Source organism: Morone saxatilis, unplaced genomic scaffold (assembly GCF_004916995.1).
Source record: "Morone saxatilis isolate NCDOM2014 unplaced genomic scaffold, NCSU_SB_2.0 Contig18, whole genome shotgun sequence".
NCBI lineage: Eukaryota > Metazoa > Chordata > Actinopteri > Moronidae > Morone > Morone saxatilis.
The window spans coordinates 15,389,510-15,402,808 of record NW_023339740.1 but is presented as its reverse complement, the minus strand read 5'-3'; the positions used below and the strand labels follow the sequence as shown (position 1 = coordinate 15,402,808).

General features: G+C 40.8%; 1 protein-coding gene across 1 annotated transcript in view; it reads left to right on the top strand.

Moving 5' to 3' along the window:
• bsnb (bassoon (presynaptic cytomatrix protein) b) overlaps positions 1-13,299 on the top strand; it is a 62,624-nt gene that overhangs the window by 15,730 nt on the left and 33,595 nt on the right. The window contains exon 3 of the mRNA XM_035661165.1: positions 6,319-7,113. Within this exon, the coding sequence (XP_035517058.1) occupies positions 6,319-7,113 (795 nt within the window). The remainder of the gene's footprint in view (positions 1-6,318; positions 7,114-13,299) is intronic.

Below are 13,299 nucleotides of genomic sequence, written 5' to 3'. Positions count from 1 at the left end.
ATGGTAGTTCAACATGGCGGACTCCATGGAAGTCAATCTGCGATGGCTCATTCTTACAAAAGCACAACGATTCTTATTTCTACTTAATTATACACCAATGGAAACATACCTATAAGTATTATTTTCCATCTCTACCAATAGATCTTCCTAAATGTTATATATGCACAACACTAGGACCCAGAAACTGAAGCAGCTAAATGGAATTCATTCATATTTTATTTCATTATTTACACCTATGATATTCCTCCTGTGACATGTCAAAATATTTCAGTGAAAAAAGCCTCTGAGCATTTTAATGTTTTAGTTGCTCTACACTTTTGGGTTGTATATCCCAAACTTTTGTTTATCGATGCACATTAGACCACGGACCCCCAGTTTGAGAGGATTTGGTCTCAAGGAATCCCATCTGAGTGATTTGGGATTTTTTGGTTTGAAGATAAAGTGGCCATAGTCAATCAATAATCCAACTGGGATCATTATAAATTACAGTAAAAATGGCCAATCCTGTTTCTTCCTTTGTTTTTCCAACAACTGGGCTAAAAGTTAAAATATTCTATTCTTTGTTTGGCTGAGGACCCCCTGCAACCACTAGCATAGACTCTAGCAATGCATCAGATTTATTGAAATCCTGACATGGGTTCTTTGTTCAGTCTTCACCATGGAAACAGCTGTTGAAAAAAACAAAAAATGTCTCGAAAGCTCTCCACAGGGTCTATTTCGCAGCTGATCTGGAGCATTTGATTATATCACATGATCTTCATTCGCAGATGGGTTTAGCCCAGTTGACATCCAATTGTAGATAAATGTATACATTTGTAAAACCTCAGAACTTCTGCTTTGCTTTGAAAAAATGGATTCCATCTACTGATGAAGATGTGACATGTTTGAAAGCACCCTCTACTAAATGGACATTGTGGTGGAATTATTTTCTCAACAACTCAGGATACCTTTTGCATGTACATAAAAACCTCATTCTGCAAACTGACTAAAGGCTACAGCCATCAGATAAAAAACATTTCACTTTGAAAGGCAGTGGGATGGAGATACTGAAAAAAGTGATACTATCACGTCTGACCCTAACCCTTTTCTTGAAAATATTACTTATATCAAACATGATCTAGTCCTAGATTCTAAGGAATTGCTGCTTTCTTTGACTTATGGGATAACTGACTGAATATGTTTAGGTTTTGAATTATTGGTTCAACAAAAGAAGACGTCAGGTTGGGCTTTAGGTAATTGTGATTGTGATAAAGTGTACCCTGACACTTTACATGTCAAACAATTAATCAGTAAGGAAAATAATCTATACAGTAATCTGTAATTAAAAAGAATTGTTTGTTGGAGCCTTAGTTGATGTGATTAATAATATCAGATCTTACCCAAATTAGCAAAAAATTCATAAATATGTAAATTTGTGTGTGTGTGTGTTGACAAGGATGCTTTGCTCTCATTATTTGATCTATATCCAAGTCTCAGTGGGTCTTGCTGTTAAAAGGTTCTATTTCTGGCAGAAAACTGTTCTTCATGAAACCATGGTGCTCGAGCATCCTGTTAGCAGACGCTGAGTTCTGACAGAACTGTGGGCTCTGGTCCCGGCTTATGACCTTTGACGTGCATCATACCATGGAACACACACACACATATGCACACACACCTAGCAAGCTAAGGCAGGAATTGGATCCATGTATGACAGAAAGGATGGATAAGAGCCATCCAAAATGTATACTCAAGATAGGGATGGAGGAAGAGAGTTAGAGGAGGGATGTGATGTGAGAGATGCAGATAGGAAGGAGAAATAAAGATGGGTGAATGAGAACAAGATGGAGGGTTGCAACAGAGAACTGAGAGAAGGAGGGCAGGAGACAGAGTGTGCAGTGCACTTGTTTTTTGCTGATACAGATCAGATTTCATAAAGATCCACATGATTGCCTCATAACAAGGGGGACGCAGAGAGGAATGAGAAGGAGAGATGAGGCGGAGGCAAGTAGAGACACGATGAAATTAATAAATAGATGCTCGCCCTCCCCGCAGCTGCTTTCTTAGTTTTGCCGGTTTGTCTTTTTTTCCAACGGGCTTAATATGATTATCCTAACTATAATTTGGGGGGGGGGGACCCAAGGACAATAATAATGATGGAAAGAGGAGTTCCCGCTCGTGAGTCTCTGATTGGATGAAGAGTCCCGTGTTGGATGGTGTTGTGTTGCACTGGTGTTGGCTTATTTCACTGTCCACATTACTCTGACAGTCCCCAGGGTTCACCTCCTCTACCGGCTTCTCTGTTTTCCTGATTGACGGTGAAAACCATAGCCTCATCACTCCTTATACTGAAGACTGGCAGGGGGCCAAGCCCAAGGTGCCGCTGAGCCTGTGACCTACTCTGTCTATACTAACTCGCTGAATGACTGTCAGACTGAATGCCTGACTTAAGCCGCGTTTTCACCCAAAGTACCCCCAACTTTTAGTCACAGGAACTACTTTTAAAAGAACTTCCTTCAGCCTGTTGTTGTCTGTGGTTTCCCCCACGGTCTAAAGACCCGTAAAGATTAGGCAAATTAGTCAGCTGACATGAGAAAGCGACGGCTGTTTTTACACGTCATTTTTAAGGGCAACTATACAACAACAACGACAATAGTCCATCTGTCGTATGCTTCCTCCCCTCAGTGTTACTGTACTTTTTACTACTACTACTTTTTTACTACTTTTATACTAACTTAACTTCATTTAAACCCTGTTCCCTGTTGTGGACTGAGTTTCTCCAAAGGTTCCTGGTCCATGGGGAGTCCTGGGAAAAATTCCTGCGGAGGAAACGTGGCTTTAGAGACAGAATGAGAAATACTGAAGGCAGGCGGAGTAGAACACTTAAAAGCAAAGAGCAGTGCAATTTTAAATAAAAATGTTACGATAGATCAGAGATCTTGGTAAAACTATCAGTATTTGAAAGAAAATTATATCTCAGTTGTTTAAATTAAAACGATGTGTTAGCTTGGCAATAAAGAGTAACTTAAAGTTGGAGTCTGCGATTCTGGAGTAAGATTGTTGACATTTGAACTGTTGTGGAGTTCAGCAGTCCTGTGCACGAGCATGAACCCCCCTGTTGCTAATTGGCTGGTATAGTGTTGCGAGCTACTTTGTCTTCCCTTTACAGCGCCACGGCTGTGTGAGGACACTGGATTTTGTTTTCAGTGCACACGCAGACCGAGAAGAGATATCTATTCGCTGAATTTGACAAAAAGTGTATTGTATTAGAATAGCTGACTTCACATTTAACAGCAGGTGGGAAAACAGTGTTTCACTGCCCCATCTGGCTGAATATTTCAAGGCTGCCCCACCTCTTATTGCGGGGTGTGGTCAGAAGTGTGCTATATTGGGCCTGTAGTGATGTCACAGTGCCCCCAAGTACACATGTACATCAGTGCAGCAAGATGATAAGTTAAACCACTGGAGGGTCTTTTTTTGTTATTTTGGCCCTAATTCACTAGAGACAAATCTCTCCTCCCAACATCATTTTCAGTAGACGTGTAAGCAGTTAATATTTTCGATGATAGCAATTTTTCTGTTGATATTTTATTCATGTGGCTAGATAGTTAGCTGTTGAGGAAAGGTCCTTGTAAACAGTGCTGGGGTGTGAGTTGATTTTAGTGTAGTTGGTACACTTGTTGTTGCAGATCACATACCTTTTCCCTTTACATAATCATTACAAAAAGAACAGCTGTAAAATTCTGAAGATATTTTTCACAAACATTCCAAATTCGATCCATTCAGTAACAGCAAAATTTGAAAATTGTAGAGGAGCTGCATCAGAAAACTATTTTATGTCATTAATGTGGGGAGCCTGCAGGAGTTGAGCAGAGGAAGTCTCTAACACACGAGCTCCCTGTTTGGGAGAGGATTCTGGAGGAAGCAGTCATCAGATCAGCGAAGTAGGCAGTGATTAAAAGGTTTGGAACCAGGTTACTGTAATTCTGACTATACCGATGTGGTCTGACATGTTCTCTGATGTAGCCATACCAACACACCAAGTACATTTCTATATCCCTTTATAAAGGACTTTAAACACTGGAGGCTAGCAAAATGATTCTGGTTTTCAGACCTGAATCATTGCCCACATCTTAATAAATCAAATGCTGAATAATTATTAATGAATAATGAAGTGTCAGGTCAGTCTATTTATCAGGCTACGGCAAAATTAGATGTTAACAGGGTTAAGTTACTGTTTTAGCAGAGTTTCTTTTTAAACTAAAAGTGAAAGCACAGCAGTGAGTCAGCGCTTTGCAATAAGTGGAGCAATTCTACACTTTAGGTTCAGTGACTCATACTACTGTAGCTAAAGTGTAAAGTGACTAGCCCAATAACTTATAGCTTAAAATGTGGTTAATTAAGAAGTATTACGACAATTAGTGAAGTTATTACACAAGCACAATTTAGCATACAGTTACCACACACTCACAATGACTACAGCTTAACATATTTAAATTACCTTTTAAGTAATTACTGTCCACTTGAAATTCATCGTCAATGCTATTTGATAGAGTAGTATTAGTATACAGTATTTGGATTGTATAGTGGAACTCTTGTTGAAATAGTGTTGCAGTATTCAGTTGTACTACATTGGCAATGGTTTGAGCAGTTCTAAAAAAAATGCTAAATATAGACCTTAAAAGGAATCTTTTGATCACATAATGCACATAAACTTTCTTCACAGTAACTCATAGACCATAGGGTGTGTGCGAGTGTGTGTTGTTTATGAGCTGGTGTGCGAATCAATCTCCCATGGCCACAGACTTACAGAGACATTTGACTCCACAGCAGAAGTGAAAAGATCTTTTTGTATTTTCAGCTCTCAGAGTACTAAAAACTGTCAGCTCAAGCCAAACCACAGTCCTCATGAATCCACCTTTACATGCTTAAAGGGAATTTTTACCCTAAGGTTTAAAGGAAAAAAGCTTGCGGCTGGGCCTCCCACTTCACTCTTTGTGCCCCAGACCTCCAACCCAGCCACAACCCTTTACACAACCTTTCTCTGACTGCATTTATAATGCATTAAGGCATTATGTAATGACCACAAATCCAAGACAGCTACAATAGTGCGGCAGCTGTCAAAGCACCAGGATGCCAATTACCACGTATGGCCATGTGCCATCAGTAGGGCTTCTTTTTGACTTTCACCTTGTTATGTGCCTATATAGAGCAGAAAGAGAACAAGAAAGAAGATAGGATAAGCTAAGACATAAAGGAAATGACAACAGCAGGAGAAACAAGAGGAGAATGGTGGGAGGATCTTAATGAGGGAACATGTTGTGTAATGAGAGGAAATGTAAGAGAAAGCAAAAAGGGAAGAGGCACACAGAAAAGACATGAGGGAAGATACAAAATCAGGGCCAACCATAATTTATTGAAGAAGTCCAGAGTTTATCCCGTCTGTCACATTTATTTCCCACACATTTGTTTATGGGTAAATTATGTTTTCCAATAAATGCCCATGCAGAGGAACAGGGACGCTTAAATCCTTCCTCAATGAGATATTTTACATCATTCACAATTATTCTTTCGTTCAATCATTTTCCATAGACCATTTCTCCTATTCAGAGCTGGCTGGAGGCTATCCCAGCATGCATTGGATGAGGGGAAGGGAAGGCAGCCAGTCCATCACATAAACAGACCAACACACTCGTGTTCATATTCACACCCATAGGCAATCTAGAGTTTTTAGTTCATGTTAGTTGCATCTATTTGGGCAGTGAAAAAGTGGAGCATCCAACGGAAATCCAGGGGGATGCAGGGAGAGGATGCACACACCACAACCAAGTTACTGTATCTTTTTAATCATCTACAATAACCCTGTCAGTTAAAGCTTTTTTTTTTATCAAAGGGAATTTTGAGGAATATGCTTATTTGCTTTCTTGTCTTGAGTTTGATTAGAAGATTGATATCATTCTCATGTCTGTACGGTAAATGTGAAGCTACTAAGCTACTACTGTATGCTAAGCAAACAATCTGAATACAGGAGGAAACAGTTAGCCTTCCTACATTAAAAGGCAACAAAATCTGCCAACTAGCACCTCTAAAGCTCACAAATTAAGACTTTATATTCTGTTTGTTTAATTGTTTAATCTGTACAAAGATCCAAGTGTAAAAACAACAAGTTGAGGTTTTATGGGGGAGTTATGCAGTGGACTATTTCTTGGCTGTGTGCAGTCATATGAGAGTGTTTTTTCACTTGAAAGTGAATAAGCATATTTCCCAATATGTCAAACTATTTCTGTCCTTTATATACTAAAAGATGTCATTGTTTTGTTTTTCTTTTTTGTTCTTTCACAGGTTCAAGAGTGGCTATGTCTGAACTGTCAGATGCAGAGAGCATTGGGGATGGACATGACCACACCACGCTCCAAGAGTCAGCAACAGATACACTCTCCTTCTCATACAGCCAAACCAGAACTTAAACCTGATGCTCCGACTCAGCCTGCACCCCAGACACAGACCCCTCCTCAGACGCAGCCTCCAGCACAGGCCCCTCCAGCACCTGGCCCTACCAAACAGACTGGTCCAGCTGGCCCAGGTCAGCAGCAAGTAAAGCTCCCTCCAGGGGCAGTCCCTCTCCCGGGCATGGCCAAGGCCCCTTCCCAGCCTGATCTATCCCGCAGCTCTCCGGCTCACCAACCTAACCACCCACGCCAGGACCAGACTCGCAGTGCGGGGAGCTCCCCTTCACGACAGCCCCCGCCACCGGAGCAGACTTTTGGAAAGTTGTTTGGCTTTGGTGCTTCTCTTCTTAACCAAGCCAGTACTCTCATATCTGAGACTACTCAACCCCAACAGCCGCCCCCAAAACCAGCCCCCAAACCAGGAGGACCTCCTGGTCCGGGGCTTGTGGCAGGTAAACCCTCAGGACCTCAGCCTGCGCAACAAGGGCCACGAGCCCCTGCTCAGCAGCAACAACAACAACAGCACGCTCCCCCGGACTCCTCTAAACCTAAAGCTTGTTGTCCTCTCTGCAAGACAAACCTCAACATTGGCAACACAGCAGAACAACCCAACTACAACACCTGCACACAGTGCCACCAACAAGTGTGCAACATGTGTGGATTCAACCCCACTCCCCATCTAGTCGAGGTAAGACTCTGATTTGATTTCATCTGTTTGGCTGTAACAAAGTGTCAACTGGTCTGCAATGGCTTTCAGACCATGGATGAATGAAATGAAATGGTTTATTGATGCGTTTCTGTGAAAAATGCTGTGTCATAGTGCAGTCGAATGGGTTGTGTTGTTATCCATGTGTGACTGTCTGGTTTTTGAGTGAAAAGCTGCATTTTACAGAGGATTCCTGTGTGCATGAATGAAGTATTTGGCTTCAGGTGCTGTCAAATGGCCAACAACTGCGTCTTTTTGCTCTGTCACCGAGGTACTTCACGATCCTCTTTTTGTATGTCTGTGCTGGTTTTGTTGTTTCTAAGTGTTTTTTAAGAATGGTTCAATATTGTTCACTCATTCTTTAACACAGAGGGATCAACAAATTACTAAAGAATATTTAATGTAAAGGACTCAAAAGTAAAAAAAGGGACATTTCTGCACAGGAATGGGTGATATTTCTATTTATGGTTGCAAGCTCTGTATGCAGCTTGTACACAAATGCTTAATGTAAGCCTGTGAGCTTCTTCTCTGTTCTCCTGCCTTTCTCTCTGTCTGTGTTTCTCAGTCCAGACCTGCTCAGTTCTGCTCTGTCAGGGCGGCAGAGTGAAGTCCAGGCTGTGACTCACCTCATCAGTGAGCTCTCTGCCCTGGAGCTGCACAGAAGTATATGAGCAATCTACAGGAAACGAAGCCTTATCAAGTTCAATTTAATGGATAATCGTAGTATTGATTAGTCACATCTCGGGGTCAGCTGAGGGTATATTCCTCCCTTAAGTGCCCCCTTGTCCTGGTAAGAGGGTAAGAGGACTTGGTAAGAGGACTTGCAGTGGCTTCCAGAGCCAGGCAATAACAGAGTTTAATTATGCAAATCAAGTCCAATTGAATGATAGCAGTAATAACAGGCTTTCTGCGGAGTGCTGGCTTTTTATGGGAGAGCCTTGTCTTCCCAGGCATCTGGTTGTCACAGGCACTAGCACAGGCCATTCATAGATCGCTATGGAAACAGAGAGATAATTTGTTTGTCAGGCGTCTCTTTCATGCTTGGCTGCTAAGATGCTGAGAGTCTACAAAAACTTTCAGACCGCTGTTGCTCCGTTTTCATGAGAGACTGTTATTAGGTGTGTTGTGTTTCTGCTCTGCTGCGGCTGCAGTGCACAACTCAGTCCAGCATAAGGTGCATTCTTTCCAAACCTGTGAACAGTTTTTGTTGTCATTCCATGTGAGCTGGCAGGTTGGTAGCTCCAGAGTGGGTGAGAAACATTTGGACATGGTGTGAGGCTTTGTACTTTGAATCTAGACTTCTCAGCTTGATTTCCACAGTCTGTTTGGCACATTCTTCCTCCTCATCCTCTCCTAATCTCTTCAAACTTTTTTGTTTCTCAATTTCTATGTTGTCTGTCTTTTCCTGCATGTTGAAGATCACCACTCCCTGCTTTTATGAGGGTGTGGTTACAAAGCCTGTAGCTGCATTATTTCCTCATGTCACTGGTCTGGTCTGATTGAGTATAAAATACAATTATAGACTAGCTAGCTTTGCCAATTTTGACAATGGGAATGGCCATAACCAAATATGCAATTACGAATAGGAAAAACAATTCTTGCCTGCATCTCACAATTCACAAAAACAGAAAGAAACCTTTATCTCAACTTATTGAAAAAACTATATCTGTAGTCATGTTAAAGTGTTTTGTTACAGAGGTGGGTTGGTCTTAGATTATGTTTCAGCAGCACAGATGCTACTGAATGACACACAGAAATATTATAGGAATACTACAGGTAGCCATGTGTCTCCATCTCTATCCACTATCCTCTCGCTCATCCCCAACTAAATGTTTCGACTTGTCATTTTGATCATGAAGGTCAGTATAGCATTGAATATTTATACTACTTATTTTAGAGAGTTGTATAGATCCAAGATGAAACAACTGGGGGATGGAACTGTGAGAAAAAAGCTGCAATCACAAATCTGTCTGCTACTTCAGCACCACAGACAGCGCCATGGATTTATCAATACGCAGGACAGTTAGGCTGAGCCATGGTCGGGGCCATAGATTCTAACTTGCACAAACATCAGTCAGATAAAGGATCACTGAGTGAGACAGACTAGACTAACATATTCAACTAAACAACCCCTCTGCTTCTGCATTCTCTCTTCTACTAGTGGACAGAGAGGAGGGATGGCAGGTTAACAAGGGGCATCTCGCTACTTTAGTAGGATAGTAGAATTTGTTTTGGTACTTTCTTGGTATTAAAAAATATCTAGAACATCACTGGACTTCGGGACTCCTTTAAAGCTCAATTGGTTTTTGTTGTTGTTTTTCATCAAAAAAGGAGCAAAAAAAGTTGCCTTTGACGACTCTGACTGCAAGCAGAAACAATTTACAGTAAATAAAGTCCTCCCGCGATGTTGACAGCTGAGGAAATGCTTCCACTAATAGAAAGTGACAACGCAAATGGGGAGAAAATGGTAATGAGCTGCTGATTATGTGCCAAAGTAATTAAAGCAATTAAAAACAACAATAAATGGTTAAACTACAGTGGCTATAAAAAGTATTCACCTTGGACTTTTTCAGGTTTTCTTTTTTTTACCACATTGACAGTGAAAGAAAATACTGCACTGTGAAAAAGGTTAAAACTAAAACATAAATGACAACACTGCTTTTACTATGTCATAACTAAAGTACCACTTATAGACCTCCTGCAATGAAATTTTCTGTGACACTACGTCGGGAGGATTTTTAAAAAATTATCTGTATCTTGTTGAAATCCTGAAAAGCAGGAAATATTCATGAAAATACATTTTCTGTCACCCCATGAGTGACACAATGCATAATTCATTGAGAACAAATTAGGCTGAGCTGTATCATATAAAAAAGTAGTCAGCCCCCTTTTTATCTGTGATGAGACGTTGAGTGCCAGCGTCTGTGCGAGAATGAGTGGAAGAACGGAGGAGGAGCGAAAGGAAAGAGGTGATAGATTGAGGAGGAGGAGGAGGAGGAGGGAGAGAGTGAGACTCAGAGATAATGAGTGAGAGGAAGCCAACTGTTTGTTACGTTGCACAATATTTCACATCAATTAGTGCTGAAAGTCATGTGTGGCTCTGAGTAAATAAGATGTCCTTGTTTTGGGACCGTTTCCTCCCCCATTACGCTTCTCAAGGAGATTAAAACCAACCATGTGTCATTGTCACCTCCCCAGAGTTTGGATGTAAAAAGAACATAAAATGTTTTCACTGGAGTGTCTAGCTGCTCAATCTGATTTACAATACACTGCATGTCAGTCCTCATTCCTGCTTCGCTCTGTCTTCCTCGCTCTCCTTCCGCTAGCATGGGCAAACTCCAGCGTAGTGAAGCAGATACAGCCATGCCTTTGCTTTTTTTTTGACTGTAAATACAGATGGAGGTGTGTTTGACACAATGCATTATGTTTCAGTTCCCAGCAGTCTCACTATAATATTATTCTTCCATCACCAGTTTTCCCATATGCCTAACTTTTCGTTCCCACGGTTGGGCAGGCGTACTGATCTGACTCTGTGTGTCTATTATTATGATGTAGAAGTGTGCCCTGGCGAAGGCCCTGAGTAGATCATTAGTAAAAGGACAGAATTTCTCACAGAGCTGTAGAAAAAGTGTAGAGAAACAGAAAACATATCTCATTAATAATTCAATGAGGTAGAACATTATAAATAGTTCATGCAGTGTGGGGCAGTGAGAGAGCTGTGTTTGATTCCTCATGTCACATAAGGTCAGTGTGTGTCTTGATGCCAGTGTGTATACATGTGCATGTGTGTGAGAGGAGAAACATATACATAGTTTTACTGCAAGTGCCTGTTTGTAAGTGAGTTTGTGAATATCAGCAGTAGTGTTTGAGAGCTTAGAATCTGATTTATTAGGAAATAAAATACTGTTAAACTCACAAAAAAGTCTGCTTACTTTTTCAGAACATATATTTGATCCCTCATATCAAACATATTCTTTAACTTTTCTGGCAACTCAGAGCAGTTTTATTCCTACATTTACACTTGCCACTTCAGCCTAAATATGCCTTTTTAACTTCTAAGTAAGACTCTCTCTCGTCTACAGTATTATGGTGGATCAGACAAACTTCAGTTTAATATTAGCATATGTGTCAGCAAAGTAAAGTTCAGCTGTGGTCTATCCTGGCTCTGGTCCTTGGTCATAAAGATTTAGTTTTCCAGAAGCAATACAGAACTAAGGCCAGCATTTAAATAACTTGATACATCAACATATTTAATTACAAGTTACTCATTATTTTACATTCTGTCTGCTTTTTACCTACTCATTATGTCACCTTTACCAGCATGTAGTCGTTGCACCTTATATGATGAAGCCATAGACACAAACCCATAGGACACACATATATGCACACACACAAGCACGCTCTCACAGTCTCATTCTGTAATATGCTCAGCTGTGACAAAGCAATTACAGTCAGAGACTGTGCAGAGAGAGACCTTTTAACAGTCCGTAACACTGTCTGCAGCAACTACATATTGACTCACTTTTATGTGCCTAGAACACAAAGTGCAGTAAACTGTGCACATGATGAAATGTTCAGAATGAGAAATTGCTGATATGGAATTGTGTGGCACAAACTTTACCCTTTAAAAACTATGTTTCATTTTGAAACATGATGTTGAGTCAGCTGAGGAATCGCTCATATCCAACAGCAACTGAGAGCTAAACACAGATAAAATCTATACCTTGAATTATAGAAATTCTTGATGGTAATTCTATGAATTAAAATGTTTCCATTCAGGAATACAAATTGCCCGACAGACTACAGTGCCCTTGAGGACACACCCGACATAGAGTCAACATATGTAGAACATGTAGTATTTGTGTGTCACAGCTCCGCAGGAACACAGTTGGTGCTCTCACACAGAGCCACAGTATAGATGAACATGTCATTCTCATTCTCAAACATACTGGAAGTGTTTTCTGAAGGTTGGCACCAGCCTGTGTCTCCCTCAGGAGTCCCATCCAAAGCCAGATGGCTGCTGGCATCATGCATCCAAGCCTGCCGTGCTCAGCCTGGCTGCTCCCAAAGTGATGATGGTACACCATCACAGATTCAAACACCCACCCGGCCTCAATCAGCTGCTTGCCACCTTTTAATATTTCCATATTCATTTGCGCTGCGCGTACTATGTACTGCGCTGCACATATAGTACTGATACAAGAATTCAGATTCACACGCCCACATGCATCTTACACATGCTGTACATGCCAGGATGCCTGTATTCACGCCCCCTGAAACACAATACTGGAACATGAGTAATATTATAGCAAAATATGCAATATTTGTCAGGTCACTGATTATTTCAGGTTATTTTGTGTACTTGTAATTCATTCAGACAACAATAACACCATTATATCACTGTAGTTAGATACAAATAACTGATAACAATAATAAATACTAAATTGAACTACTGACTACCATTTTAAAATGCTAATGGTAGCATTGGGTACTTTTAAAGACATTTTTAAGCTTTGCAAACACCCACATACACACTCACATACCATTTGGACGCCTGCAAACATTATTGTACTTCATCCTCCTGTTCTTCTATTTCAAATACATGAAATGGGTGTGCTCATTTCGCTGTAAAACTGCCAGTGAGCCAAAAGCAGGAATATATTCTTATGAAATATTTAATTGTTGGCTTGTACCTTATTGTATTTTAGCTCTCTCAAATGGTTTGCAGTTCTCCTACATTATCCAGATTTAGGTTATGTGCCAGATACATAAAGTGTTCTTCTTGACATTCTTTAATGTGACATTGTGGTTGTTTTGTTCTCTTGTCTCTCTTGTTTCAGGATGGATCTACACATGCACCCTCCTTCTTTTTGCACGTTTCAGTGCTCCTCTCCCTCCGTTAGCATTCCTTTTCCTCCTGTCTACATGCCTTAGTTGGAGACTGCTTGCTGTTGACACATTGATTGAATTGGCAATTACTTCTGGTTGAAACGCGAGCAGTTGACATTGCAACACGGGTACTCAGCCCTCTTGATTCAGTGTGCGCTCCGTTGATTTAGCAGCAGCAGGGAGAGCATCTAAAACCCCCTGCACATAATAAGTATTTATAAGAGGTGATACAGACACAAACAAAAAGAGAGTGAGACAGAGAGAGGTGTGTGTGTGTGT